We start from the raw sequence: 27532 nt of genomic DNA, 5'->3' as shown, positions 1-27532 counted from the left end.
AGGTGGTACAGCCATCACTGCTATATAATTCCAGAACACTTCCATTACCCCCAAAAGAAACCTGTACCCACTAGCAGCCATACCCTTTTCCTTCTCCCCTCAGCCTTAGGCAACCACTAATGTACTTCCTGTTTCTATGGCTCTGCATACTCTGGACATTTCATGTAAGTGGAATCATACATCATATGGCCATTTGTGTCTGGCTTCTTTCACATAGCATAGTTTTTCAGGGTTCCTTCATGTTGTGGCATGTATCAGTACTTCTTCCTTTTTAATGCCTGAATAATATTCCACCGTGTGGACATAGCCTTTTGTTTATCCACTTATCAGTTGATAGACACTAGGGTTGCATCCACTTTTTGGCTATAGTGAATAATGCTGTAAGCACTGGTGTGCAATTATGTTTGAGTACCTGTTTTCAGTTATTTTAGGTATATAGCTAGGAGTGGAATTGCTGGATCATATGGTAATCCTGTCTAATCTTTTGAGTAACTGCTGGAGTATTTTCCACAGTGGCTGCACCATTTTAAATTCCCTCCAACACTGTATGAGAGTTTCATTTTTTCTGCATCCTCCCTAATGGTTGTTCTTTTCCATTAAAAAAAATTATAGCCATCCTAGTGGGTACCTATCCTCTCAGGAGCTCACTCCAATCAGGTTTATCACCTAGCACTCAAGCTGAAACTGGTTTTAAGATCATCAGCAACCTCTGTGTTAATTAACCTAAGTTAATTTCTCTGATCTGATCTTATGTGACCTATTAACATTTGTCTTAGTTGACCTCTCCTTAGAATACTCTCTTCACTTGGCTTCCAGGACAGCACACTTGCTTGGTTTTCTTCCTATCTTTCTGTCTGCTCCTTCAGAATCTCTTCCTCTGGTTCTTCACCTCCTTTCCTTAAGTCTTTACTCAAATGTCACCCTTTCATCTCCCATCCATGAACGTATACTCCTTTTCCCTGATTTATTTTTCCTCCTAAGCACCTGTCACTTTCTAACAATATGTATTTTGCTTGTTTTATTTACTTTCTCCACTTCAATGTAAGGTCTGTGAAGGCAGGGATTTTTGTCCATTTTGCTCACTGATATAATTTCAGAACCTAGAACATGAATGGCACATGGTATGTGCTCAAAAAATAATGAATGGATAAATGAATGCTTGAGTGATGGCAGCCTGAACTAGGGCAGTGAAGGGATAGAGAGGAAGGAGATGAATTGGACAGAATACAGTGATTGATTTGCTGTGGGGAGTGAGGATGGCATCAAACATGATCCTCGGTGCTGAGTGAATAGGTGGGTAACATTCTGTCAAACAGGAGGATAGGAGGAACCTGAGATACTTGGGGTCTTTGGGTGCAGATGCCCATTAGGTAACTGGATCTGAGATCAGGGGAGTGGTCAGAGCTAGAGATAGGGAGGATAACCTTCAAGTCTGGCAATATAGATAATACATCATGTATTACAATAGCAATGAACAATTATGTATTTACCCATATCTCCATCATATGAGCTTAATAAGTATTTTGTGAATGAATGAGCTCTGTGAGATTTCTGAAGGCTAATCCTATGTAGCTGTCAGTATATACTTTCCAAGAATTCACCAAGTATCAGCCTATTTTTGCTACCTTGCCTTCCTTAATAATGATATAAATGGTAATACTAAATTTTTATGGTATAGAGAACAATCCCAGAGACAGTAAAGAAAATTCTGGGCACCCCCATAAAAGTATATAACATACATACAGAGCTTCTACATACCAACAAAAGGCCACAAAACTCCTCTACTTAACCTTTCTCCTACAGAATTAAAGGTAAGGTCTGTGAATACCATAGAAAGGTAGATCTTAATTTATCTTCAGTGTTAAGTTTCTGCCTCAGGACTACCTTGTATATGTCTGCTAGGCAAGGGGGTGTGATTTTTTTATTTTGAAGACACAGTAGCCTCATGAATGCCCAAGCCACCCCCTTTTCACTGCCCTGGAGGTACCTGTTCCCAGTGCCATCACCTCTTGAATTTTTCCTGCCACTTCCTTTAGCATCACTTCTCTGTACCAGAGCAGCAAACTCTCCAGGGCTGTAAGCCTCAGGAGGGCAGGGACCATGTTGACAACTATGGCTTCAGTACCAACATATAGAAGGTGTTCAATGAGTATTCAGATATCCAGTGTCTGAGCTGTCTCCATCCTGTCTTTATTTCCAAAGAAATCAAAGAAATCATGTGTCTAAAGTATGAAAAAATGGAATAAATGCTTACTTTTATAGCAGTTTATTTTTATTAAAGACATGAAATTATGAGTTATGAGGAAGTGGCCCTCATTTCCTTCCTGCTGACACAAGAAAGAGAACAAGGAAGCAAACTAGAGAAGGAAAGAGGTGACACTGTGGAAAAGGAAGTCAAGATGGATTTTTTAAATTGCTGGGCAGGAGGGAGGGCCCTCCTGTAGTCTCACCAGTTGATCTGGTTTAGGAATTTTCTCCAGCAACGCTTGGCAGCTTAGTGGCAGGAGGCTCCCACACCAGGCCGTCACCACAGCCCTTTTCACATGGTGCACTGTGCTCTGGTTATTTCTGGTTGTCTCTTGATACCACTGGCCCATGGTTCCTTAAGGACAAGGACTTGTTTGAGTCCTTGAACCCCAGAGCCTGGCACAGTCAGTGACTAGTAGATGTTTAAGTGAGTGCATAAATGAATAGAAGAAATTTAAGAGAGGGGGGAGTATGGTTTACTGAGCTGGACTGGCAAGGCAAGTACAACAAAAAAGGGAGGTGCTGACATGAAAAAAGCCTGGAGAGGGCTGGCAGCAGTCCCCAGGCTGGGTACAGAAGCGAGCGATGCCAACTCACCACTGATGGTTCCGGGGTGACTCTTCTCCTAAGGCCAGCTCCTCTAACCTCGGCCACCAAGAGGCTCCCTTTTCACCTGCCTAATCCGGAAACCTACACTATGGTTATCACTTCCCCTGGGTGTTCATCCTTTCTCAGAGCTTTCCTTTTGGCTTCTAAACATGCTTTAGTATTTCTTGTATTTTAGAAAAATCTTTCACCAACATCCTTGCCAAATTTCTCTAAAAGGTTGTCTATGCTGTTTCCATTCTCAACCCAGTCTGGCTTCTAGTCTTCATAATTCCAGGTCATCAGTGATTTGTAAGTCACCGAATCCCATGGCCTTTTTTCAGCCATCACACTCCACCTTCCAGCAGCATCCAGCCCTGATGGCCACTCCCCTTTCCTTCTTCATTCTTTTCTCTTGGATTAGATAATATCAGTTTCCTGGTTTTTCACCTACTCTCTGGCTACTCCTTTTCTGTCTTTATAGATACATTTCCTTACCTGTATAGTATCCTTAGAGTTCTTTAAGGCTGGGCCCTAGGTCTGTTTCTGTTCTTTCTTTACTCTCTCCCCCTGACTAAATCCAGGCCCATAGCTTCAATGATCATCTAAAAATAGATGAATTCCAAATCTGTATCTCCAGCCCAAATCTCTTCTCTGAGATCCAAGACCCATATATCCAACTGCCCCCATCTCCACTTCCCACCTGCCACTCACCCCTCACTGTAACGTGGTTTCTGCCTCACCAGTTCACTCATGCCTCAGTACTGCCAAATCCAGTGAACGTGAACCCTTCATGTTTCTTTTCTTCCTTAATCTCTCTGTGGCATGGGACACTGCCAGCAACTCTCCTCCTTGAAAATATCCCTTCCCTTATTTCAGTACTCTCTCCCAGTTGAGGACTACTCTCTTTGAATCACCTTGATGGCTCTTCCTCTTTACCTGCCTCTTGGGATACTGGTTTGTAAAAGCTGAGTAAACATAAAGCAGTGACTTACTGAGTAAAGGCAAACTGACCCCTAAACTGACTCCTAACTGACATTAGGAGAAGCTAGCAGGATGAAAGTGAAGCAGCAGCTTAAGGATGTTGTCCAAACATTTTGGTTCTTTTGGAACAAGAGTAGTGAACCATGATTTGATCTTCTTGGTGGGCAAAATAAAGGCATAGTACTAGTGAAGGCAGAAACAAATATCATTCATCCACTTTCAGAATTCTCAAAAGGTTAATTAAGTATCAGAAGTTTAATTTCTCAAAACTAATAGCTATTTAGTAAAGTTAATAAACACACTTAGCTTCATACTTGAGTGATGTTGTTATTTATTGACATCAATGCAAAACAAGCTAAGGCTAAGAGTTGCTATTTAACAGGAACAAATATTGGTGCAGTTTCCTTCCTGGAGAGGGTATGCACTCAGCTCATGAGACCTAAGATAAAACAAAGACTGGATTGTCAAGCACCAAATAAGGGTTAAACTTTACTGATAAAAAAAAATTGCTAAAGGCAAAAGGAGATGTTTAAAAATATTTTTATGCTAAGCTTACGTAAGCAAACAAAAAGCTAAAACTAATCCTAAAACTTTAGGACATAGGATATAGACATGACTATTTGAATTTTTCCTTAAGCGAAAATTTGTTATATCCTTCACTCTAGTTGTATTACAATTACATGCTTGTTGCTTCTACACTACACAAAGTCGACAGTTCTCACCAACAATGACTATAACTAGATCTGAACAAGACTTCAAAGTGATTCTGCTCCACTGAAATTACAAAAATTCAATCCAGGATTAACAAAACCTTTTGATTTTGGAGCCAGTTCTCTTTTCTTCTTCTCGTGTCATACCTAATTAAGTCCTCTCTTGACATTTCCTGCCTGCAAATTGCAATGCATGTCCTCTCCCTCAGCTTTGTCTGACACTTTAAAATTAATTTGTAGGAACTGCATAAAAAATGAAATTGTACTTCCAATCTGAACCTGCAATCGGGTTCCTGCTTTGATGCAAAACACACTCCTCTGCAGTGTACCCCACCAGCACAGCGACCCCCTTACTCTCTCTCTATTCCTTTGCCCTGAAGGCACTTCTGGATTGCTTAATACGTGCTCTTTGGCTGCCTAGACAGTCAGGACACCTAAAGCCATTCAGACCTATCACTCCTCGCCTCCTTCTTTTCTATGGCTAATACCACTTTCCTGCTTTTTTTCTATGGTTGAATCTCCAGACTTGGTGTTGTCATCAGGGGGACAGAGTCGATTTCGGCTTCGAGCTCCTGGTTGGTAAAGCTGCATTGCTGGGCGATCCTACAGTAAAATGAAATATTAGTGTTACAACACGGCTACTAAGCATTTACAGGAGATTTTCAGAGTCATAAGTTATGTATTGATATATACCAGAAACAACTCATACAAGACCAAAAATGTGAGGGTGCAGTACGTGACAGTAAGTGTTGACAGTTAATTTGCTTCTAACTGCCCACTTCCTTTCCCCTATCTGCAAAGGAAAGCAACCATTTCATAAGTAATATTTTATATGCCTAGCATAAATTTTTGATAACTCTACTGCCTAATTTTCTTAACCATCTCAAGATGGTTCAGCTTGAATCAACTTGAATAGTTTTTACTTAAAAGCCACTGCCATTGTCCATCTCTCCTCCCCATTAGTAAATTGACTTAAAAATGCACCACCACCTAAGAAAACTTTAGGAGTTAGAAACAATTATCAAGAATGCAAAGTCTTAAGTGGAGACCTCCCTGAAGTTATGAGCTCAGATCGTTGTAACTTACCACAAACATGACTGTCTCTTAATTCAGGTTTGACAATGTAACAGCCCAGCTTGAGGCTCTCCAGGTGGCACTTTAGATCTCAGGTTCCTAAATAAGCCTCAATAAACTCACCATGTACCTCTCAGTTCAAGTAATGTGTTTGGTTTATGACAGTATGATCCTGGAAAACTTAAATGCATAGGTCTTTTTCTGAATTCAACAAAACATGACATGAGCCTTCCTTACCCTTCCTCTCTGCTGTATTAAAGTTAGCCTTAAAGCATTATTCTCAAGTGAATAATTACAGCAAAATATTTCATTATTTTCACAAGATGAAATGGTAAAGCAGATGATACTCCTGTGTGGTATTTAAAGAAATGGATGATGGGGCTCCATTGTGCAAAGATGGGACAATTTAAATATCAACAAGGACAATAAATGACAATAACAAGTTGGAATACACCAAATATTTCTAAATCCACAAGTTCTTAAAAGACTGAACAGAACAAAACTCATTGATAACCCCTAGAAGTTGCTGTTACTCTGAATACTGTAAATAAAGGTAAAGGATCAAGTGTTTATCTTGCCTTTCCTGTGTAAACTGAATTTTAGGCTAACCAAATAGTTGATTAGGGGAAATTCCTCTTTGTAGGAGAATATCAGATAATAAATGCAACAGTAAAGGCAGAATGTATATGTATATGACTGTTTTCCAACCTCCCACCATGAAATAATGAATCTAAGCAAAATCATTAGGAGAAAGGATGATAAAATGTCTTACAATTGGAGGGAGGGTATAGCTCAGTGGTAGAGTGCATGTTTAGCATGCACAGTGGATGTCCTGGGTTCAATCCCCAGTACCTTCTTTAAAAAATAAGTAAACAAATAAACCTAAAAAATAAAATAAAAAAATAAAAAATTGTGTAACAGATGGATCAGGCTTCAAATACCCGAACCAATCAGTTGTTTTTTTTCAACTTTTTATCTTGAAAATTTTTAAATGTACAGAAATGTTGCAAAACTTGTACAGTGAATACCTCATACCCTTCTCCTAGATTCACAATTGTTAACATTTTTGTCACATGTGCCTCTTCTGTCTCTAATGTGTGCACATGCACGCACGCATACAGACACATTATTTTTGCAGACCATTTGAGAGTAAGTGTAGACAGACATTATGACCCTTCATTGCTAAATATGATGCAATAGGAACTGCACACCACCGCCTATGAAATGTTCTTGCCTAACATTGAGCCTGAATATATTCAGGGCTCTAGGTGAGGGGCCACCTGTTTTTGTGAATAAAGTTTGATTGGCAGACAGCCAGGCTCATTCTTTTATATATTGTCTATGCCTACTTTTCTTCTAAACTTACTGGTTGTGACAGAGACCACACGGCCCACAAAGCCTAAAATATTTACCATCTTGCCCTTTATAGAAAAAATGTGCTGACTCTGCTCTAGATATGACTACCAGTTCTCAAGGGAACAAAGAAGGTAGAGAAACATGTTAAATGATGCCACAGGGATGTAATTAGGCAACCTGGACTGTTAGAAGCTCTATAGGACAAATTGGTTTCTGCAACAAATAAGTGGTAGGAAAACAAGAGGAGGAGGAAGTGTTTAGATTAAGAGAGTTAAGGGGACATTTCACAAATACAATTTGTGGACCTTATTTAGAGCCTACAGAGAAGATATTAATGAAGCAATTAGGAAAATCTGAACACTGAGTAGGCAGGATGTTAAGGAATTATTGTCAAGTTTTTTTTCTGGTGTGAAAATGCTGTTATTTTATTAAGAAAAAGAGTCTTTACTCTTAATAGTGACATATTTAAAGAAGAAATTGTTTAGGATTTGCTTGAAAATAATCCAGTAGGGGTAGGATGGGGTAGAGTAGAAAGAAGCTTGGCCATGAGGTGATAACTGCTGAAGCTAGGTGATGGGTACATCATTTTATTCCTCTATTCTCTCTACTTTTGTGTGTTTTTAATTTCAATAAGCAGTTAATAAAAGGACCCCACCACGACTACAGAAAAGGTGCAGAGAGTTAAAGTTCCTCTTTAAAAATTCTGTAACAAACAATGAGCTAGTCCTTTACACTTGCAGGAAAAGAAAAAAATCCTTGTGAAAATAAATAAGTTTAACAAAAAACGGCACCTTGTTTCTTATGCGATCTCTCTTAACCACTTCCTCTTTCTTTTCAGTTTTTTCTGAGCTGCCTACTGGTTCGGTACTTTCAGTCTTCTTTCCTTTATCCCGAAGTGCTTCTTTCTCTTTTTTTATTTCTTCTTCCTTTCTTTTAAAAGCCTTCTCTTTCTCATAGCGCTCCTTCTGCCTCCGGCGCTCTTCTTCCTGCCGCTTCAGCCTCTCTCTTTCCCTAAGGATGCGCTCTTGATCGCGTTCGTAATCCCGTTCCCGCTCCCTGTAGTCTCTGGCACTCTCCTCTTCCGGTCTGCATGAAGAACAAATCTGAGAATGCACCCTCGAAGTTCTCCTAATCACAAATGAAGGAACACTCTGCTCCTGACTTGGCCACTACAATGATGTTGTACTTTTGGAGCAGCATTAAAAAAAAAACAAAACACTAGTATTTTGAAAAACAACAACAAAAAAACCCATAAATCATTCACCCAGATTAAGATACTAAAATATTTGAAATCTTTCCTCCTCATCCCTCTGCTCCTTGGAAAACCATGTTATCTTAATTCAGACACAAGCCCAGGATATAGCAGTAAAACTAGCACCTAGAAACATGTTGAAAACAAATGTACCAAAGACCCCCTGACTACCGACCTCTTAGGCTTTTCATCTTTAAATTCACCATCAGAACGCTTGGGCAATGTACAGCTTTGCCCACTGGCCCTTTCATCACTCAGATTCTCTTTGTCCAATTTCTTGGCTTTCTCTCTTTTGTCCAATTCTTTTTCATCTCCTTTTTCTGGCTTCTTGAGCAGCTTTAAAGAGAACAAATTTGTTTATTTTGAAGGGTAGGACATTGTCTTCTGATTCTACCAAAGAGAACAATAGACTAAATATTTTCAATTTAGGCTATAGAAGGCCCCTATCTCTGCAGGTACTCAAACTTTCAGGTGAACAACTAATGCACAAGAGCAGCAATTTGCTAAAAGGACGCTATTAATTTGAAAGTGTTATCCACTCAAATGAAGTGGTTTAATCACTTTGTGGCAATAGGATCAAAACTCCTTTGGCTTTCAGTGGGTCAACCTTTAAGTGGACCAGTGCACACTTCTAATTATGCCTTCTGTAGCAAACCAGCATGTCAGTGTAACTTGATGGGAAAATATGCCATGAATTTAAAATGCTAGGCAGACAGACCATTACTGTTGGACTATTTTTATGTAGTAATTAGAATGACAAATACCTTGGTCACCAAAGGAGAGATCCATTGCAAGAATAATTTTGCCTTGAGTCTGAGAGAAGTAACATACTTATGATGGTACAACCATATTATCATTAGAGATGAAAAACAAGAATTATTTGGCATTTGATTTAAAAATTCAAATACCTCATACAATAGAATTGTGAAGTTCCATCTCTACCGAGTAGGAACTCTGCTCAATGTCATATATATATTATATATATAATATATATATATATATATATATTATATATAAAATACATATTATGACAGAATGCAATTCCAAAATAAAAGTGGTTTGTAAAGTCCAAATTGCTGACAAAACAGTTTCTTTCCCATGCCACTAAGACAAATCTCTCTAGAATACCCCTAGGTGTTGGATATTCAGAGAGGTTTTTAGGCAAAACAGAATTTCAAGTCTCAGAGTGAAGGCATCATACAAAGTTTCATCTCAGGGTGAAGGCATCATACAAGCCACCAAGCAAAAGGCAAAGCACCACAAGACTTAAGCATGAAGTATTTCAGCACACAGACAGCCACTGCAAATGGCGAGTCCAAACTGGACACTAAGAAGGCACCAGTGTAAAGTGAGGATACCATGTGCAGGTTTCAGTGGAAGTGTTCTTATTTCTCTAATGAACATCTTTGTTAGAAGCCAAGATGTTCACCACTCTAATAAGAACACTAACGAATGTCTCTAGCATGGCTGGCTCTACCTTCTGCCTTGCTGATAATAGCAAGTCAAGTCACTTGTGGCATGGCGGACAGAGAGACTGCTAGAAGGAATTAAGATGGGAACCTCCTCACCCTGCCGCCAAGCCCCTTATCACCAGTACTGAGCCCTGGAGAGCCTTGGGGAACCCTAGCCACATAAATGGCTGAATTTTGAGGAGGGTAAAAGGAGACTCTGCCACCACCTCTGTGAGATCTTTCTCTGACTTTCTCTGAAGTACTATGTACAAGTACTTCTCCAGAAGTTCGTTGGAACAAGGGCTGCCTAAGCCATGCCCTCAGAAGGGAAGCAGCAAGGCTGGGATCTTTCTACAGGCTTTCCTCTTCCTACATGCACTGCAATAATCAGAATCTGCTGCTCACAGATTCCCAGGTAGATGCAAGAAGATCACATGGGGAATCATGTGAGAAGGAAAAGGATGTAATGCAGGATGTATATCCCTAGGACTCCCACAAGGCAGCCAGTTAGGAAAGGCATATAAAAAGAAGAGAAAGAGCTCTTTAGGCATGGTTGTCCTCTAGCTGTATATTGTTGAAGCTTCTGGATACACAGCAGAGCATCAGGAAGTCATCTGGGCTCCCTTCTAAAGTAGGAATTAAAATGGCTCAGCTTTTAAGAAGACTCAGGTCAGTCTGAAGGGGTTTTCTACAGGTAATAACACTACCACCACCACCAAAAGGACTTATTAACTAAGACCTGTGTGTGTGACATGATACTAGGTGCTCTGTATCATGTACTTGGTCCTTACATTTTTCTGATTCACAGCTTGTAACAGAAACCTGTGTACCTGAAGACAGTGGAAAACAAACAGATGAGGCAACTTCATGTATCAAATATGAAGGAAAGCTGAATAAAACCCGTAATTCATGCCAGCCAGCCCTAAGCCCTTATTTATAAGAATTGAGAGACTAATAATTCAAAAATTGAACATTTTTAATGATTAAAAATAACACAGATCTGCACTGAAGAAATACCCTATAAACTACTTCATCTTTTCAATTGTCTTAAATTTTAAAAATAATACTATTACAGGAAAGATTTCTATGGATTCACCCCCCCCAAAAGACAAAAACAAAACCAGAAAACTGTTTACACCAACACAAGATGCATGCATATTTGAAGAAGTAGATACATGCAATTTTCAGCAACATGCAGTCAGTTTATTTTCATACCTTAATCTTTGGTTCATCCTTTAATTTGTCCCTTTCTGGAACTCTGTCTATCTTCTTTAGCTTTTCTATATCTTTCCTTTTTCGTTTCTCTTCTTCTTTCCACTTCCTCCTCTCTTCTTCTCTTTGCCTTTTTCTTTCTATTTCTCGCCTCCTCCTTTCTTCTCTTTTCTCTTCTCTCATCCTCTAGAAGGAAACATCAGCACAAGCCTTCAAACAAGATAATCACCACCAGTAACTTAATCCTGAAGATACGTTGGGCACCCACTAAACTGTGTCATCTTTCCTTCCTACTTTCTACCTCCTTAAGCCCCTCCCCATCCCATTCAGAATGAGAGAGAAGAAAGACCAGGGCCTGCTGGTATCAGAGTCTCCCACGGCTGCCTTGCTATAAATTGAGGCTTTCAGGAAATCAAGAGTGTCTCTGGAACAAGCTAAGGACTCTCTGGGTTTGCAGAGTGAATCCTTGGTCCAGCAACCAAAGTGGAGAAGAGGGTCAGGAAGTGAGACCGATGAGCCAAATCTTTAAAGAATAATGGTAAAAAAAAAAAAAAAAAAGCAGCTATTTCTCCTATAGGATCCCAATGCTCTTATGTTTACAGAATGTGAACCAATGAAATAAAAGTATTGAGAGAACTATAAAAACAAAAGGTTTACCTGCTTGTTTTTCAGGAAGCTCAAAAGTGGGGTTGTCTTTTTAGCTACATAAATGTAAACAGATTATTAATATTTATCAACCCCTAGAAAGGATTCCATTTTCTGACATTCCCTGCCAACCACCCGAGGCAGGAAAACCATACCCCTTAAACAGTTAAATTAACAACTATATTATTGGAAAGAAGCTTTACAGTATTCTATTTCAATCCTGAAGGTTTAAAATACTTTTTTAAAAGTTAAGAAATTCAAATTAAAATAGTAATTTTTCAAAAGAGTAATTCCTGCTGTCAGAATTAAGTGCAAAGGACATTCTCTTATTTTACAGATAGGAGTATAAATTTGTTCAACTGGGAACAAATTAGGGTAAGGGGCTACACATATCTAATCCTTTTAACCCCGTAAACCCACTGCTGGGAGTTTATTCTACGGAAACTATCAGAGGTGGGCTTATACTACGTGTCCATTAATAAAATCCAAGTTTTAGAAGAATATTTAATTCATTTTTCAATATTCTGAACAATGCTATCTAGCCTCATAGCTAGCTTTTTGAAAAACATACTTCCTTCAGATAAGTTCCTAAGATTAGAAACCTTGTGTCAGAGGCTATGTTTATGTTTAGAGCTGATATAGTTGTCATAACTTAAAACTAAAACCAACATCCAAGCTAGAATTTCTCAAGAAGTGTTCCATTTTGCAGTAATTAATTTCATTTTTTAGTATTTTCAGGCCAAAAATTTTTTAGGAATGTGAACTTATTACTAGAAAACACCAATTGATCTTCAAAGGCTTACCAACATCTTAAGGTCCCATATGACTCTTCAAACTTTTTACATTTGTGTACATTTGTGTGGCACTAAATAAGTCAGAGAATTTTCCCCATCTTATCAATACATTCTCAATCCTCTGAGGCAGGCATTATCTGTACTTTATAGTAGAAGAAACATAGTCTCAAAGAAGTTAGTGCCTTTCCTATGGTCACACAGCTAGCAAGTGACAGAAGTGGGAGTCTGATAAGTCTTCTGATGAAAAAGCTGTTGCCCTTAATTCCTTTTGCCCACTTACCTATTAATTCTCTATTTTTTGCTTCTATTTCCTCTAGCAGTGTCTCTGGAGTAGATGTCATTTTCTCATTATCTGCAGCATAACTTTCCAAAAATTTTCTATATTCTGGATCTAAATAATTGTTTAAGTAAATAGAAAATATAGCAGACTTTAAACAAAATAGGAAATATCTAGGATATTTACTTATCAAAGAGGATAATTTTCTACTTCCTGGAAGACTGAAAATAAACCTACCCATACCCTTAAGATAGACTATTTAGGGCTTTATCAGTCACTTACTCTCAGAACTCCTATTAGGGATACCCACTGAGGGAGCGTGGTGTAACACGGGGTCACGGAAAATGAGACACTACACATTATAACACAACCTCCAGGAATGTTAAGTACTTCGCTTTTAAAAATCACTGCTCCTACTAATCCAGAGTCACACTTACGGGAGAACTGCAAGCTACAGTTACGGGACTTTCAGAGAGTACTGTGTGTAGTGTGTAAGCAATTCCTGCATATATACCTCACTTTAGTTAAACTCAGCATGTGAAAATCAGGTGTTCCAAAAAGGTAAATGAGGGGGAATGTCCTAGATGTGGCACTAGAGGTGACAATAACTCCTGGAATTCTTTCCTAGATGACTCTGACATCAGGAAGGGTAACACATGAGTTGTTATAGTGCTTGTATTTGGAGCATGCGCTGTGGAGCATGTCACCTGATCTATTCTTACAGGTCTGAATCTATGATATAATCAATAAGCAGCTGTGTGTCAAGTCTTTTCTGTGTTTTCTTTATAAAATGCCCATTATAGTAATAAATAATGGAAACCAAACTAGTTGATTCTAAAAATCAATCTGATATAAAATATTACAGTGAAGTCCTTATCCAACAGCTACATTACAGAGATCTCAAAATCTGGATCCAATTTCCCTTAAATGGCAATTATTTCAGTTTTTTAGTTCTAGTATTTCCGTTCAATGTAATTACTAAGTGTGCAGTTAACTGCATACTCAAAGCCTAGAAAACAAGACTGGCCACTTCAGCTACTTTATATTAAGCTACTCAAGTATAGAAACTTTTCCATCACAGCTCCTCCTCTTTATAAAAATGAAAACCAAAAGTCAAATAAATCATTGTAAAAATGGTAAGGGGCCTCAAGGAGTTGTACTTTGAAACATCTGATTTTTTTTTCCATTGTCTTCTAATCAACAAACCTAAGGTGATTTACAGAAACCCGCCTCCACTCTAACAAGCAAAGCTTTCATCAGTGAGTTACATTTCGCATGAACTTTATTTCATGTTTTCCTAATTTAAAAGATTGGAGTCCAATTAATTCCCACAAAGGTAGTATTTTAAAAAACCCATAGCAATAGCATTACAGAACTAGAGCTATACTGTACCATCATCGATAGTCCCAACTTTAGTATCTCTTTTCTTAGTCTTCTTTTTTGCAGCTTTTTGAAAAGGTGCAAATTCTACTATGGCAGGATATTCCTGACCTGTTTAGAAAAAATACCACACTTGCTATAATAAAGAAAATGTCAAAAGTGGATACAAGTCAACCCACTGCTCTCTAGGTCTCCTTTGATGACAGTGATCTGAATAGAGTCTCCCAACAGGCATAAATCACACTGGCACAACTAAAATCAACATGTTACCAAAGGAGCTCCCAATTCATACTGATAACATAATGAAAAGATATGAGAGGGAAGTAAAACATTCATTTAAATTCGACTTCTAAGGTGTGACATTGTGATGCGTGGGGGAAAAATCTACAAACTAATTTTCATTTAAAAAATACATCAGAAATCTCTAGAACAGGCAAAGCTATAGAGACAGAAAGTAGATTAGTGCTTGGCTAGAGCTGGGGGGTAGTGGTGGGGAGAATGGGGACAGCTAATGGGTATGAGGTTTCTCTTTGGAGTGATAAATGTGTTCTAAAATTAGATTGTGGGAAGAAAAATTTTTAAAAAATAGATTGTGACAGCTGCACAACTCTGTGAATATATTAAAAAACACTGAACTGTACACTTTAAAAGGGTGAATTTCATGGCATGTGCATTTTATCTCAATAAAGCTGTTATTAAAAAATACAACAGGAGACACCAAAACCACAGGCAACAAAAGTAAAAAATAGATAAACTGTGCTACATCAAAACTAAGAACTTTTGTGTATCTAAGGACACAATCAACAGAATGAAAAGGAAACTGATGGAACTGGAGATCTGCAAACCATCTATCTTCATAAGGGGTCAATATACAGAATATCTAAAGAACTCCTACAACTTAACAACAACAAAAAACCCCTAATAACCTGATTAAAAAATGTTCAAAGGACTTGAATAGACATTTCTCCAAAGATGATATACAAATGGCCAACAAGCAAATGAAAAGATGTTCATATGCTCAAGCATATGAAAGGTTAGAATATGACCTCACTAATCATTAGGGAAATGCAAATCAAAACCACAGTGAGATAGCACCTTACACGTGTCAGAACAATGACTATTAAAGGGGGGAAAAACAGAAAATAACAAGTGTTGACAGGATGTGGCAAAATTAGAACCCTCATGCATTACTGGTGGGAATGTAAAATGGTATAGCTGCTATGGAAAACAGTATGGTGGTTCCTCAAAAAAATAAAACAGAATTACCATATGACCCAGCAATTTCACTTTTGGGTATATATTGAAAAGAAGTGAAAGCAGAGACTTGAACAGAGGTTTGTACATTCCTAGCAGCATTATTCACAATAGCCAAATGTCTGTCGACAGACGAATGGATAAAGAAAATGTAGTATATACATACAATGGAATATTAGTCTTAAAAAGGAAACTCTGACACATGCTACAACATGGATCAACCTTGAGGACATTACATTAAGTGAAATAAGCCAGTCACGAAAAGTCAAATACTATATGATTCCACTTTTATGAGGTACCTAGAATGGGCAACTTCATAGACAGAATGCTGGCTCATAGAGGTAGAAAGGTAGTTGCCAGAGGCTCGGGGGAAGGAGAAATGGGGGCTTGTTTAATGGTCAAAGTTTCAGTCTTACAAGATGAAAAAGTTTCAGAGATTGGTTGCAGAACAATGTGAATGAACTCAATACTACTGAACTGCACACTTAAAAATGGTTAAGATGGTAAATTTTATTTATGTGTATTTTACTACAATTTTAAAAAATGTAAACAAAAAAAGCAATGAGGTTATGATACATATTATAACATGGATGAACCCTGAAAACATACTGAGTAAGAGAGGCAATCACAAAAGGTCACATGTTGTATGATTCTGTTTATGTGAAATGTCCAGAATAAGGAAATCCATAGTTAGTAGATTAGTGGTTGCCAGGGCCTAGAGGGAAAGGAGAATGGGCAATGACTGCTAATGGATATAGGATTCTTTTTGGAGTGATGAAAACATTCTGGAATTACACAGTGGTGATAGTTGAAAATCTTTGTGAATATACTAAAAACCACTGAATTTTATGATATGTATCACAAGAATAATTTTTAAAAACCCCAAATGACTACTGGAAAAATATACCAGACCCTGTTATAGAATAGTGTCATACAAGGTATAAAATACCCTTAAATCATTGACATGCAAACATAAACCAGAATACATTACTAAAACTGATCATTAAGCATCACAAAGCAGTCACAAAAGGAAACAAGATTTTAGAAATCCTAGTGAATGCAGAATTAGATTACCTTAATAACTGATATATTTGAGGAATAGATAAACCAGACCGAAGCAGAAGGAAATTGTAGAAGACAGGCTGAAAAAAACAAGTGAGGCCAAACTATCAAGGATGCTGACTACCAGACTAAGGAATTTGGACTTTTTTTCACAACTGCTATCTTAAGTCACTATTTTCAGAAAGATTAATTTCACGGTAATATAACAGATTGAATTATATAGAAATGGAAAAAATGGAAAATCCTGTAAGTTTAGACACAGTGGTTGTCTAAGCATTAGGTGATGACGACATAAAGTGTGAAAGTACTACTAAGTCTAGATGAACAAGATATTAAAAGGCAATAAATTGACAAAATCCATCACTCGTTTAAATGTAAGAGATAAAAAAGAGAGGGAAAAGTTAAACACAACTCAGATTTCCAGAAAATCACTGCTATCTACTAAAGTTAGAGTGGAGAAATAGCTGGTTTTGGGGGGATTAATAAAAGCTGGACAAACACAGTAGCAGTCCTTCAACTTTTACTGGCATATTCCCTGACAAAGATTTCATTTTTATCAACTTTGAAGTAACACTGAAAAAACATTCTAATAAAAAGACACATATTCATTTATGATTGCAAAACCAAAAGAAAAGTGGCAAATGGCAGCTTGGACATTCTCTGGCTAAATGTTGCAAGCGGCAGATAATAAAATCAGAGCTAAAGCTGAAATTTTTCTTCCCTATAAACTCTCCTGAACAGAAGGTGGGAAATCATCAAGTTTGATGTTTTAATTACATACAACTTAGAATGTTGAACAGTACTCCAACTGAGAACTATTGACATAAAGAATTTGAATTAAATAAGTGTTGGTCCTTGAAGCAAGATGAAAAGTAAATATTTAAAACTTGTCATACAAGTTTAAAGGGTCATTTATCAGTATCACTGATGAAACTAGTAAATCTTCAAAACAATGGATCATCTAATACAGGGCAAAAAAATTGTCACAGGAGGAGAAAACAGTGGCAATTTCATTCGGTTGATCAAACTACAGAAACAATAGGTTAATAAAAATACATAAGGGCTGTGAAAAGTCACATTATCTATTTATAAGGCTGTAATAAGCTTAACAAATGTGTAAAACTCTTTAAATGTTGCTCATTTTATCACCCAGGATTTTAGAAAAGCCATGAAGGCATTGAGAAAGCAATGATGCACATATTGTCTTAAACATACAAATGACAAAGAAACTCCCCTTCAGTTAAAAGGACTCACCTTTATTGTCAAGGAATACATAACCATCAAAACGATCCCTGAACAAAATAATGTCCTCTTGGTTTTTAAAGTTGATGTATGCTCTGGCATACATATGAGGATACAGACTGCAGGGAGGAAAGCAATTATGTAAATGTGCTTGCAGGTGTCTGGCTGAATTACAAGTATGCATATATTAAAGAGACAGGTTCAAAAATCAAATGGAAAACAATAGGATAAAAAAGAATGGAAGAAACCATTTTCATTTACCCCCCGCCCTCTTTTATTTATTTATTTTACCTAGTATCATTAGAAAAAAACTCAAAATAATCATGCTCAGGCATAGGCTGAAGATGTTCCTGAAGCTGCTCCTTGGTCAAAGTGGGCGGTAATCTCCGAATTACCACCTTAAGAGATGAATAAGGAAAATAAAATTAGTACAAATCACATTTTCTGTTATACCTGAATCACTGTTCCTGAAGAAAGCTGGCCTTTAAAAGATGAGATCACTTATAAAAACCCAGAAGAATGTTCAGAATGATTAGTCAAAACATAATAGTAAATCTATTTAAAAAAAAAACTCTCATAAGTGAGAACTGCCTAGAGCAAGGAAAACTTCAGGTTCAGTTAATCCGAAGCCCCGCAATTTACTAGGTTTTCGCCTCATTTTCTGTCACCCATTTTTCAATAGATGTAGTGGTAAGAAATTAATATGCCAATCCTGGTCTTTTGTGGGTGCCACGAACTCTTGATTTTATTAATATTTCCCTACCACATCCAACACATCCTAAAACAAAATCCTTCCTCATTCAGCATAAAGAATTCAAAACTCTAAATAATATCCAAAACTCCCTCATTGCTCCCAAAACAGGATGCACCCGACCTGGCCCCCAAACCATTAACTCCTACCCCCGACTCCCTTAAGTGACCTACATTAATATTCCTATCACAAACTACTCCCACCCTTAATGGCCTTTCACTATTTAATACTTCCCCCTAGTTAACCTTTTAATTCCCCATTCTCTTCACTCTCGTTCCCCGCTCCCATTATCTCACAGGTCTGACCTAAATCCTTGTCTGGAAACCACCCCGCCTTCCCTCACTCCCATCCTGGAGTTTGGTCAGGAGGGGCTCCCCCATTTCGGGCGAGTGGATGAGACAAGGTGATGCGATTTTCACTCGAGTGAAGAAATAGAGGAAGAGATTGGGAGAGGAAGAGGGCAGCCCCATTCCCAACCATCCTCCACGGGTGGCGGAACCGTCCCGCCCTCTCCTGGGCCAACAGCCGGCCAGACACCTTGCTCAATGCCTCTTTCTTCTCCTTGTTCCGATCCTGCTTATCTTCCCCTTTCGTACTGTCCCCCGAAGCCCCACCGACGCTGCCTGTGGCTCCTGGGGGAGTCAAGAGGGTTACTCGCTTCTCCTTAGGCCTATGCTCCTTCTCCTCCTTCATGGCCTCGGCTTCGCTCCTAAAGCAGCAGCCTGGCCTGAACGCCGCTACGCCGGGCACATACGACTCCCGGCCCACTCCAGGCAGAGCTCCGCCCCCAACAAACGCCCCTAGTGATAAGCCGAGCCCAGCGTTCCATTGGGTCACGCCAGAATCTCGCGAGACTTCAGGGCGTCCGGCTTCCCTCGGCGGAAAGGTTGTAACACCTGGTCTTAGCTTCCCGCCGGCGGAATCCCCGCACCACCCAATCCCCTCGCGACCCAGACTCCCTCGGGGCACGTCATTAGCAAGTCCGCCATCTTGGCTAGAACGAGTCTTTCACGGACTACAAATCCCGGCGTACAAAGCAGGTACCCGCTTCTGGCCGGGAGTTCTGGAGCAGTAAGTATTTCAGGGTCACTATTTGTAAGTAAATGAAATCCTTAATTTTGAAATTTAGGTTTTTTCTGATCAAAACATACATTCTGCAGGCTGTACTTCTCTTCGTTTTCCCTAGATAAACCCGATGTTATCCTAAGTTTACCTCATTTGTGTCTTCTATCATTGATTCTCAAGTGTGCTTTGAGAAGCTTGAGAATTTCTTTTCCCTATATTGATGAGGATTCACAGACACTTAGTAAACAGGCACAAAACACTGATATTTATGAGCAATATGACTAAAATATATGAGCTTTGTGTTCATCACCCTTGTTTAAGTAAAAGGATTGTATTATGGTACTGATGCCCCCCAGGGAGGAGAAAATAAAACTCAACTTGGTTAGATGGAATTACCCTCCTTCCACTTTAATAAAGGCCAATTATACATTATTTATAATAGCCCCAAACTGTAAACAATTCAATTCAACCGACTGATGCATAAATAAAATTTGGCACATCCATAGAATTAAATACTACTCAGAAATAAAAATGAACTGATACGTCCATCGATATGAATGAATCTCAAAATGATTGTGCTGAGTGAAAGAATCTAGACACAAAGAGAGTTCATCCTGTACTTATATGAAATTCTAGAAAAGGTAAAACTATAGCGATAGAATGCAGATCAGTGATTGTCAGGGGCCGGGGGTGGGGAAAAGGGATTGACTGCAGAGGAGCTCCGAAGGACTTTTTGGAATGATAAAAATGCTCTTTATCATGATTGTGGAAGTGGTTGTATGACTGCATGCATTTGTGTAAACTCATTTTATTGTACACTTAAAATTGGCAAATATTATTTTATGTAAATTATATTTCAATAAAGTTAACCCCCCCGAATGAAAAGAAATGCAAAATCTGAAAGACAGTGCTCTGAATGATAGAGCATTTGTATTTCATCAAATCTAAGATACTGTTGAGTCTCAGACCATTATTTTATATACCAAGAAAGGAAAAAATGATGCCATTGAACTATGACACACCACCAGTTTTAAGATGCATCTTGATTTTCAAAGATGTTAAAATGTGAAAAAATGTCTTAATATCAATTGAACATATTATTGCTGTATTATATGCAATTAAGGGAAAAGAGGGCGAAATGGAAGAGAAGAGCAAATGATAAGCCAGAGAGAGACACAGACACCCACAGCTGGCAGGAACCAAGTTAAGGATGCAATAGAAGCCCCAGGCAAAAAAAGCTGGCTCAGGGCCAAGGTCTCATTTTTGCTGCTGTCTAGAATATATTACCCAGACTTTGTAGTTAAATTTTCTCACCTCTGTTGCTAAGCATATGCTTCCAAATTCCTGTAGCCAAGGCTGTTTCCCTGTATTTGGGATCTGTTACTCACTCTTGCCTCCAGTACTGCCCATTCTTACAAGCCTAGCTTGGGTATCTGCTTCTGACCTACTACTTAGCTCTGCATTTACATCTTGGTGCATCCCTCTGTTTTGGAATGCTCGCTAGCTTTAAACCACCAGCTATATTTCAGTCGTCAGAGTTGGGTGATCCAGGACTCAGACCTTAGGCTTCTTTTCTGTCTATGCTAACTCCTTTGTTAATCTCATCCATTCTTTTCTTTTCTCTCTTTGCTGACAACTCCAGAATTTATATCACCAGCCCATACCTCTCCTCTGAATTCCAGACTCATATATCCAACTGTCTACTTTGATATCAGAACATTGTCAGTATTCCAGATGCTCTCTTCATGTCCCTTCCCAGTCACTTCCCCCACCAAGAGTACTACCGTCTTAACTTCTGACACCATTGATTAGTTTTGCCTGTTTTGAACTTTATGCAAATTGAATCATGTAGTATACATTCTTTTATGTCAGGCTTCTTTCTATCAACTTTTATGACTATGAGATTCATTTATGTTGTCATATGTAGCTTTGAATTGTTCATTCTCATTGCTGTATAATATTCCATTGAATGAATGTACCACAATGTATTTATCCATTCTAATATATGGGGTGCTGCTCTAAACATTCTAATATATGTTGTTTGGTGATCATATGTATGCATTTATGTTGGATACATACTATGAGCGAAATTGCTGGATCATAGAGTAAGCACATGCTCCACTTTATTAGATACTGCCAAAGAGTTTTCCAAGAGGTTGTACCATTTACACTCTTGCCCACAGTGTGTGAGTCCCAGTGGCTTCACATCCTTCCCAACACTTGGTAACGTCTGGTGGGTGTGTAGTGGTAGCTCATTGTAGTTTTACTTAGCATTTCTCTGATGATTAATGCAGTTGAGCTCCTTTTCATATATTTATTTTTTTACTGTATGCTCTTTTAACCTTTTGGTTATCAGTATATTAATATATTGTTTATTCCAAAGCAAAAAGAAAAAACCAAACCAAGGCGCAGAGGTGTTATGGCTCCTTTTCACCAGTTAAGGGGGAGAGCAAAAGTGAGAGAGAGAGACAGAGACAGAGAGAGAATTCAACCAAAATTTCCTTACCATCATTGATTCTCAGTGTTTGTACACTCCAAGATCTTTCTTCCCACTTCCCAAGCTGGCAGTATCATGGTTGAGGCTCCATTGTAGAAAAGCAGAAAGGAAACATCTACACACACACACAGAGAAAAACCCTTAGTTTAAAAATTCTTCTCTGGCCTTCATTGAGCAGGCTGCTTTTTATAAGTTGGATTGCCCTTTTTATATTAACTCCTTTCACAAATAAATTCCTTGTGGGAATCACGTGGGACTGCCTGGTATTCAATTCCACCCAGGATGATGGGAACTATAACATTAACATCCAATTTCAAGATCAAAGTGCCTTTCATTTAAATGCTGTTGTGTTTGTTGTTGTTTTTAATTAATTCTTGAACCAGACCACCTCTGAAACTACCCAAATCCCAAGCAGACAATTAGGAAAGGAGTTGGATAATTTGTAAAGTACAAAAAAAATTCATATAAGTGCCTGCTGATTCTAATGTTATCTGTGAAGGAAAGGATAATAGTTTGTTTTATATATTAACCAAGTTAAGGATATGTTTGAGAACTTTGGACTCCCAGTGTAAAAAGGAGGATTATATCATATAATTATTTGAAGTACCTTCCTCATTGGTCAAGGATCATAACAAAAGATGTTAACCGGCTATTCCCTATGTCTACTGATGACATAAAACAAGAGGTAATGGAAGATATGACATAAGCAATTCAGTTTCATGAAGACCAAAGTTTAATTTCTCAATTAAAATTTTTCCTTTCAGTTTAAAATCGGCAGCTGAGTCTTGAAGGAGTGACATTAGATTCTGAGTGAGAATACCACATTTATGTAAACTTGTAAGTAAATGAAATAAGGTTTAAAATCCTGACAATGTATAATCTTCTCAAGGGAAAAATTTTACAGGGTATAAAAGACAAACAAAAAACAGAAGTTAATCATATTCTCTAATGTGGACTTAGAAGGATCCTAAGTGCTGAGAGTGAGATGAAGTTTAGACGAAAGATGACTTATGGACTTTCACAACAACAGAAACAATTGTGAAAAAAGTTCAATTTTGCGCTGTGCTGAGCACATTAGGTGTGATCATTTGCCCCTCACACCAGGTGGGTGCTATTGTTTTCACTATTTTGCAGTGGGTGAAATTAAGTCATATGTTGCTGGCTGAAATCCAAAATGACATGGTTAGTAAACAATACAACTGATTCTTGAACCCAAATTATATCACCAAGGTTGGTGATTTAAAAAAACCTAAAAAAAAAACTAGAAAAAATTAGTTATCTTAAAAATACTGGTAAATTCTTAGATGTAACAATAATGTTAATAAAATGTTTATGTTATATTATAAAAATATGAAGAGATTTTGTCAAATGTTAAACAAGTACAGAAACACATTCTATAGATATAGAAGTAAAGGAAGACAATTAGAAAGGAAAATAATGAACTTAAAGAAATTCAGGTTTGAGGGATTTGGAGCTATTAAAAAACTCAAAGGGGGAAAAGACATCAAAGATGAATATATAAGAAAACAAAAAAGTTAAGATCAGAAATGTTTCTTCTTTATGTATGGTAAACAACTACTAAGCAGAAACTTCTAAGGCTAAGGGGGAAAATGGTTCAAAATTAATACTTTCCTAATTTCAAGTAGGGCTGTGTCCCAAAGACAAAAAAAGCTTCCAGTGTTAAGAGATCTCATCGTGTTACCGAAGCAAACTTGGGTCCGCTCGCGCAATGCACAGTAAAGCCAATCTACTGACATTGGGTTGTGGTGAAGGAAAGTGCAATGTTTACTGCAAGGTGCCCAGTATAGGGCCAAGGAAGAACAGGCAGCTCATGCTTAAAAGACTTAAACTCCCTGATGGCTTTCAGGGAAGGGTTTTTAAAGACAGTGTGAGGGAATGTGATCAGCTCATACACAATTCTCTGACTGGTTGATGGTGGGGTAACAGGGTGATGTTTTTGGAATCTCAGTCATCAACTTTCTGGTTCCAACCAGTCTGGGGTCTACCTGCTGGTGGTCAGCATGCAGTTAACATCTTCCACTGGTGGGGGTTTTAGTACCTGCGAAACAACTCAAGGATATGGCTCTGGATATTTCTGTAGCCTTTGAGGGAGAACTAAAGGCCCTTGACTTTGTTATGGCTAAACTATTATTATTTTGTCTTGCTTGACTGTTCTCCATTGTTTCTGCATTTTCTCCCTTCTTTGATTAAATTTGCCCTAGGGAAGGCCTAGGGGGCTAAAGCTTTTCTGCAAACAGGAGTAGGGGGGACATGGAGAGGTCATCTAAGTGGAATCAAGCAGTAATTGTCCTTCTGTGACTGACTGATTTCACTTAGCATAATGTTCTAAAAGTTCATCTACATTGCCACACATTTTAGGATTTCCTTCTTTTTAAGGCTGAATAATATTCCATTGTATGTGTATACACTTTTGTTAGCCATTCATCTGTTGATGGGCATTTAAGTGGTTTCCATATCCTGGCTGTTAGGAATAGTGCTGCAATGAATATGGGACTGCTAATATTGCTTCAAGATCCCGACTTCAGTTCTTTTGGATAAGCACCCAGAAGTGGGATTTCTGGATCATATGATAGTTTTATTTTTAATTTCTTGAAGAACTTCTGTACTGTTTTCCTGAGCAGCATACAAGGCTTCCAATTTCTCCACATTCTTGCCAACACTTGTCTTTTTTTGTTGTTTTTGTTCATAGCCATTATAACATGTTTCAGATGATATTGTGGTTTTGATTTGCATTTACCTGATGATTAGTGATGATTAGTGGTTAGTGATATATCTGTTTACCATTTACATATCTTTGAGAAATGTCTATTCACGTCCTTAGCCCATTTTTAAATTGAGTTGTTTTTTTTTTACTATTGAGTTGTGGGAATTCTTTATATATTTATGAGTATACCCCCTTATGAAATACATAGTTTGCAAATATTTTGTCCCATTCCTTAGACTGTCTTTTCACTCTGATGATTGTCTCCTTTGGTGTGCAGAGGCCGTTTAGTTTGATGTAGTCACACTTGTTTATTTTTTCTTTTGTTACCCGTACTTTTAGCATCATATCCTTGAAATCATTGTCAAGACCAATGCCATGAAGTTTTTCCCTTATGTTTTCTTCTAGGAGTTTTACAGTTTCAAGTCTTAAATTTAAGTCTTTAATCCATTTTGAGTTGATTTCTGTGTATGGTGTAAGATAAGGGTCCAATTTCATTCTTTTGTATATGTCTATCTAGTTTTCCCAGCATCATTTGTTAAAGAGACTATTCCCCATTGTGATTTTTGGCACCCTTAATTCAGTAAAGTTGCAGGATACAAAATTAACATATAAAAATCAGTTGCATTTCTATATACTAACAGTGAACTATCTGAAAAGGAAATTAGGAAAACAGTCGCATTTACAATAGCATAAAAAAACAGGAATAAACTTAACTTTCACCTTAAGGAGGTGAAAGACCGGTACATTGAAAACTACAAAACACTGATAAAAGAAACTGAAGACACAAATAAAAGGAAAGATAGCCCATGTTCCTGAATTGGAAGAATTAGTATTGTTTTAATGTCCATACTTCCCTAAAGTAATCTATCTACAGAGTCAGTGAAATCCCCATCAAAATTCTAATGGAATTTTTTACAGAAAAAACATTCCTAACATTCATATGGAACCACAAAGGACCCCAAATAGCCAAAACAAAAAAGAAGAACAAAGTTGAAGACCTCACACTTCCTTATTTCAAAGATGTATTGCAAAGCAACAGTAATTAAAAGAGTATGGTACTGACACACAGACATTAAGGCCAGTGCAACAGCATAGAAAACACAGAAATAAAAACAATTATCAATATTTTGCCAATCTTGTTTCAACTATCACTGAAGGATCTTAAAAGGAAGAGTCACATGATGAGAGTTGCATTTTAGAGAGATCTCTGATGGCAGTTTCCAGGATGAATAGGAGATGAGACAGTGAGGAGAGAGCAGAACTAGGATAGTCTCAAATTCTTTACTTCCTATTGTCTTTTGAACTCATTTCAGTAAAGGTCACACCCCTATCAAGCCTCAGGATCCAAACTTGCCAAGGTCATTCACAGCCTCCCTTTCTGCTGTCAAATCCAGTGGTGAGTTCTGAGTCCTCATCTTACTGGGGCTCCCAGGGCATTTGACATAGGCAATCACTCCATCCTCCCTGCAACCCTCATTTCCGTTGGCTTCCTTTAGTGGGACACCGAGCTCTCCTGCTTTTCCTTTGATCTCACCAGCCAGCCAGTCAGTCAGTCCTCACTGCCTTCTGCTGCCTCCTCCACCTCCATCCTCTGGAGTCTGGAGGTTGGAGAGCACGGGGCTCTGGCTTTGGACTTCTTTTCTGTACATTCCCTCCTTTGAGGATCTCATCTGATGTCAGGTTTTTAAATGTCTCCTCTGCACAGATACCTGCTGCTCAGAAGCCTCCTCTGGGTTCCAGACAGACAGATGAGCTGCCTCTTCAACAGCTCCCCTGAGAGGTCCAACAGACCTCTCACACTCAGCACGTCCAAACTGGAGTCCTCCCGAGCTTCCCCGTATCCTCTGCGTCACTTTCTGGCATCTCCATCCTTCCAGTTGCTTGAGTGAAGATCTTCATATCATCCTGATGCCGCACTTTCCTCTCACACCCAAATACGTAGTCTCAGCCAGCGCTCATCCCACTCAGAGGGAGACCTCCGCTCCTGGCTGTGTGGGGCTCACAAGGGATCGGGTCCTCCTCTACCACACACACCCCATCTCCTACCAATCTCCCCCACCACTCCTACTCCCTCCTGCTGCTCCAGTCTTCCCCCACCCCACCTGCTTGTTCCTTGATCATGTCTAGGAAGGACATGATCCACCCACCCCAGGGCCTTTGCACCCGCAGTTCTCTCTGCCTGGTGTGATCTTTCCCAATTCATTCACGACCTTGCTCCTTCATGCCATTCAGTCCTGCTCAAATGTCACTTGGCCAGGGAGGCCTTCCCTGCCCACCCTGTCTGAAATAGCACCCTCTGGTCCCTCTCTAGTCCCATCCCCTGCTTTATTTTTATCCCTTTGTTGTATGTTGATCTTTCCAACTAGAATGTAAGCCCCATGGGTTTAGGGACTTGGTTTTGTCACTGCCGTCATCCCCCTCCCTGAACCTGTCCCACCACATAGCATGTGGCACATATATACTGAATCAAAGAGTGAATCAAGCCGACCATGTTGCCATCCTACAATCCTACAGTGTTCCGTCACATCTCTGTGCCTTTGCTCATGCTGCACTTTCTCCTTGGAAGGTGCTTCCTGCTCCTAGTCTGCCTAGAAAACTCTTACTCGTCCCTCAACACCCCACCAAACTGTCGCCAGCTTTGTGAAGCTCCCATGTCGCCAAGCAGAATGATCCAGTCATTCCTTGGTGACCCCAAAGCATCCTGTACGTGCCTCAGTTAATGCCTGAGTCTCATGTGATTTGTCTGTCTGTCTTCAGTAAATAGTGAGCTTCCTGAGAGCAGGCACCTTGTCTTCTCCCTGTGTCCCCAGAGCCTGGCCTGGTGCCTGCGCAGCTATAAGTACTTGGTAATGGTTTACTGTCTGAATGAATCGATGAACCAACAGATGAGGGAAGAAGGGAGTAGAAAGGAGGGAAAGATTGACCATTTCTTTCCTGGTAGGTGTCCTCAGGTGCCTCGGAGCCTTCAC

The 27532-nt window shown here is 38.8% G+C and overlaps 2 protein-coding genes across 3 annotated transcripts; one reads left to right on the top strand and one right to left on the bottom strand.

The window, feature by feature from the left end:
• Positions 1 to 4123: 4123 nt before the first annotated feature.
• Positions 4124 to 19002, bottom strand: UPF3B (UPF3B regulator of nonsense mediated mRNA decay). Of its 2 annotated transcripts, XM_006185271.3 has the most exons (11): positions 18814 to 19002; positions 17817 to 17923; positions 17538 to 17644; positions 13980 to 14078; positions 12591 to 12701; positions 11529 to 11572; positions 10875 to 11057; positions 10451 to 10489; positions 8384 to 8544; positions 7748 to 8042; positions 4124 to 5129 (listed from the first exon to the last, which is right to left on the bottom strand). In XM_006185271.3, the coding sequence occupies exons 1-11, from the start codon at positions 18967 to 18969 to the stop codon at positions 4980 to 4982; spliced, it is 1452 nt and encodes a 483-aa protein (XP_006185333.1). In that variant the 5' UTR covers positions 18970 to 19002; the 3' UTR covers positions 4124 to 4979. The 2 variants fall into 2 exon arrangements, with proteins under 2 accessions (XP_006185333.1, XP_006185334.1); XM_006185272.3 differs by lacking the exon at positions 10451 to 10489 and having other exon boundaries at positions 4127 to 5129.
• LOC116661894 (SH3 domain-containing protein 21-like) lies at positions 18968 to 27348 on the top strand. The gene is made up of 2 exons (XM_032474726.1): positions 18968 to 19347; positions 26269 to 27348. Exons 1-2 carry the CDS (start codon positions 18968 to 18970, stop codon positions 26450 to 26452), a joined length of 564 nt encoding a protein of 187 aa, XP_032330617.1. The 3' UTR covers positions 26453 to 27348.
• Positions 27349 to 27532: the final 184 nt, after the last annotated feature.

This window comes from Camelus ferus, chromosome X, assembly GCF_009834535.1.
Source record: "Camelus ferus isolate YT-003-E chromosome X, BCGSAC_Cfer_1.0, whole genome shotgun sequence".
NCBI classification, from domain to species: domain Eukaryota; kingdom Metazoa; phylum Chordata; class Mammalia; order Artiodactyla; family Camelidae; genus Camelus; species Camelus ferus.
The sequence above is the reverse complement of the archived record's forward strand: the minus strand, read 5'-3'. Positions and strand labels throughout refer to the sequence as shown.

Excerpts from the sequence above, each read along its gene's own strand:
- LOC116661894 (XM_032474726.1), top strand. The coding sequence starts at position 18,968 with ATGGCCTCGGCTTCGCTCCTAAAGCAGCAGCCTGGCCTGAACGCCGCT. Across the intron at positions 19,348-26,268 it reads TGGCCGGGAGTTCTGGAGCA|ATACCTGCTGCTCAGAAGCC; the intron begins GTAAGTATTTCA and ends TCCTCTGCACAG.
- UPF3B (XM_006185271.3), bottom strand. The coding sequence starts at position 18,969 with ATGAAGGAGGAGAAGGAGCATAGGCCTAAGGAGAAGCGAGTAACCCTC. Across the intron at positions 11,573-12,590 it reads AAAAAATAGAGAATTAATAG|CTAAAAAGACAACCCCACTT; the intron begins GTAAGTGGGCAA and ends ACATTTATGTAG. Across the intron at positions 8,043-8,383 it reads AAAGATGAAAAGCCTAAGAG|ACCGGAAGAGGAGAGTGCCA; the intron begins GTCGGTAGTCAG and ends TTCTTCATGCAG.